The sequence below is a fragment of the Morus notabilis genome, unplaced genomic scaffold (genome assembly GCF_000414095.1).
Source record: "Morus notabilis unplaced genomic scaffold, ASM41409v2 C11467943, whole genome shotgun sequence".
Lineage (NCBI taxonomy): Eukaryota > Viridiplantae > Streptophyta > Magnoliopsida > Rosales > Moraceae > Morus > Morus notabilis.
Genome location: NW_010387561.1, coordinates 1 through 2,561, shown reverse-complemented (window position 1 = coordinate 2,561; position 2,561 = coordinate 1). Strand labels below are relative to the sequence as shown.

The following is a 2,561-nucleotide window of genomic DNA, read 5'->3' as shown; positions in this document are numbered from 1 at the left end:
TTGGTTCGGATAAGGTGGTTGATTGTTGACGTTGTCATAGATATCACACGCATTTATTATAATAATTTTATACATCAGCGACATGAATGAAACACCATACCAAGGACCACTACTGAGTACCTCGTTGTTTTTTGATCATATATTTATTTTTCAAAATTTCTTGCGGTTTGAATCCGTACGAAAATAATTTTTCTGGAATGAAAACATAGAATAGGAAATGATTTATGTCTATTTATTTACATGTCATTTACACGGACTAGGATAACAGAGTTTCTACTTTTTAAGTTATCTGTAAATTGTTTGAAAATTTCAGTGGGGACTAACTGATATAAATCAACTAAGTGGAAGTATCTTTGACTTTTTGGTGCCAATTTGCAATCTTTTATTTCACAGCTTGAGTTGTTGATACTTGTTAATGTTTTTACTTTGTTCTCACCCCGCCCTATTTAAGACCTGGTTCTGGGGCTTGAGTAGGATGAAACTAGCACCTGATCGGTTTATACATGTCGCTAGAAATAGATTCGTCATACACGAAAGAGTCTAACAATACTTTGGCTTCCAATATCTGCCAAGTTATTTATTAAGATTAAAAAACTTCTTATCCTCTATCTACTTTTGTAAACTGGATGGTAACGTAATTTATCCAACTCATTGATAAACTATGGCATCTTTAGTTACTCCTTGTCTTTTTCTGAATTTATGCTATCATATTATGGTTTATCCATGAATTTGTGTCAAGATTATGTTTTGAATTCTCAAATGGCAAAGTTTATTGTCTACCCTTCATGCTAAATATGGTCCAGTTTTATTTAGCCTCTTTCACGTTTAGGGACAAATGAATTCATGTTAATAGATTGCAAACTGATTCTGGATCTAAAAAGTGCAGGATGGACGCCGAGTGCATGTGATTGAAAGAGACTTGGCAGAGCCAGACAGAATTGTTGGTGAACTACTTCAACCTGGGGGGTATCTTAAATTGATTGAGTTGGGACTTCAAGGTGGGTTATCTCAGGTGACGAGGACTATTTATTTTATGTTCGTTGCTTGTCTCTTAAAATGATAGAGATATCATTAAACGGAAACCTGGTTATATCTGACTGCAGATTGTGTGGAGGAAATTGATTCTCAACGGGTGTATGGATATGCTCTTTTCAAGGACGGAAAGGATACTCGTCTCTCCTATCCCTTGGAGAAATTTCACTCCGATGTGTCTGGAAGGAGCTTTCACAATGGACGCTTCATTCAAAGGATGCGTGAGAAGGCAGCTTCTCTTCCAAAGTATTATATTTTTTTCCCATTTTTCATATTAATGTTGTTTTATCTTCTCCATCATATATGCTTTTTATTTGTCAACTTCTTGACTTGTAAACAAGAATAATTCTCACTTTTGAAGTATACTTATCTAAGTAATGCATTTTTGTCTTCTAACCATAATGCCTTTTTTCTTTCAACTTCCTTCAGTGTACAACTCGAACAAGGAACAGTTACGTCTCTGCTTGAAGAAAATGGAACAATCAAAGGGGTGCAGTACAAAACCAAGACTGGACAAGAACTAACAGCATATGCACCTCTGACCATTGTCTGTGATGGATGTTTCTCAAACTTGCGCCGGTCCCTTTGCATTCCTAAGGTGAGTTGCCTCTCAATCTTGTTGGTTACAAAATTTGTGTGTACCTAAAGTCTATTTTATGGATAAATTATGTCTTCTTATTTATTATAGTGTTAACAATTTTACTCCATAAGAAACAAGTACTTGAAAATCTAAAAATCTCTTCTCTATATGTATCTGCAGGTAGATGTGCCATCTTGTTTTGTTGGTTTGGTCCTGGAAAACTGCAACCTTCCTTATGCAAATCATGGGCATGTTGTATTAGCAGATCCTTCTCCAATTTTGTTCTACCCGATTAGTAGTACAGAAGTTCGCTGTCTGGTTGATGTTCCTGGACAGAAGGTTCCTTCCATTTCAAATGGTGAAATGGCAAAGTACTTGAAGACTGTGGTGGCTCCTCAGGTATATAGATTCTGTATTCACAAATTTTTTTTTGTGACCCCCTATCTATCATTGAAACTCTTTGCCATATAATTAATTAAAGTGCCTTGGACTGAAAATGTGACATTATCTTGCAGATTCCCCCTCAAATATATGATTCCTTTGTAGCAGCAGTTGACAAGGGTAACATAAGGACAATGCCAAACCGAAGCATGCCTGCTGCTCCTCATCCTACCCCTGGTGCCCTGTTAATGGGTGATGCATTCAACATGCGCCACCCTCTAACTGGGGGAGGGATGACTGTGGCTTTGTCTGATATTGTTGTGCTGCGGGATCTTCTCAAACCCTTACGCGACCTAAATGATTCGGTTACTCTCTGCAAGTACCTTGAATCTTTTTACACTTTGCGTAAGGTAAGCTCAATTAACATGCTATTAAATACAACATAACTGAAATAGTGTAGATTCATGTAGTTTCCATTCATGTTAAATACACGTTAGTGAACTCAGTATCCTTTTATACTTCGGTTTGCAGCCGGTAGCATCCACCATAAACACATTGGCTGGGGCGC

The 2,561-nt window shown here is 37.1% G+C and overlaps 1 protein-coding gene across 1 annotated transcript; it reads left to right on the top strand.

Annotated features, from left to right (window-relative positions):
- Positions 1–591: 591 nt before the first annotated feature.
- LOC112095292 (squalene monooxygenase) lies at positions 592–2,557 on the top strand (the record flags this gene model as incomplete). The annotated part of the gene is made up of 7 exons (XM_024176985.1): positions 592–629; positions 887–998; positions 1,104–1,278; positions 1,462–1,630; positions 1,793–2,011; positions 2,128–2,403; positions 2,525–2,557. Coding segments are annotated over exons 1-7 (987 nt in total), but the record flags the coding sequence as incomplete, so codon positions are not given.
- Positions 2,558–2,561: the final 4 nt, after the last annotated feature.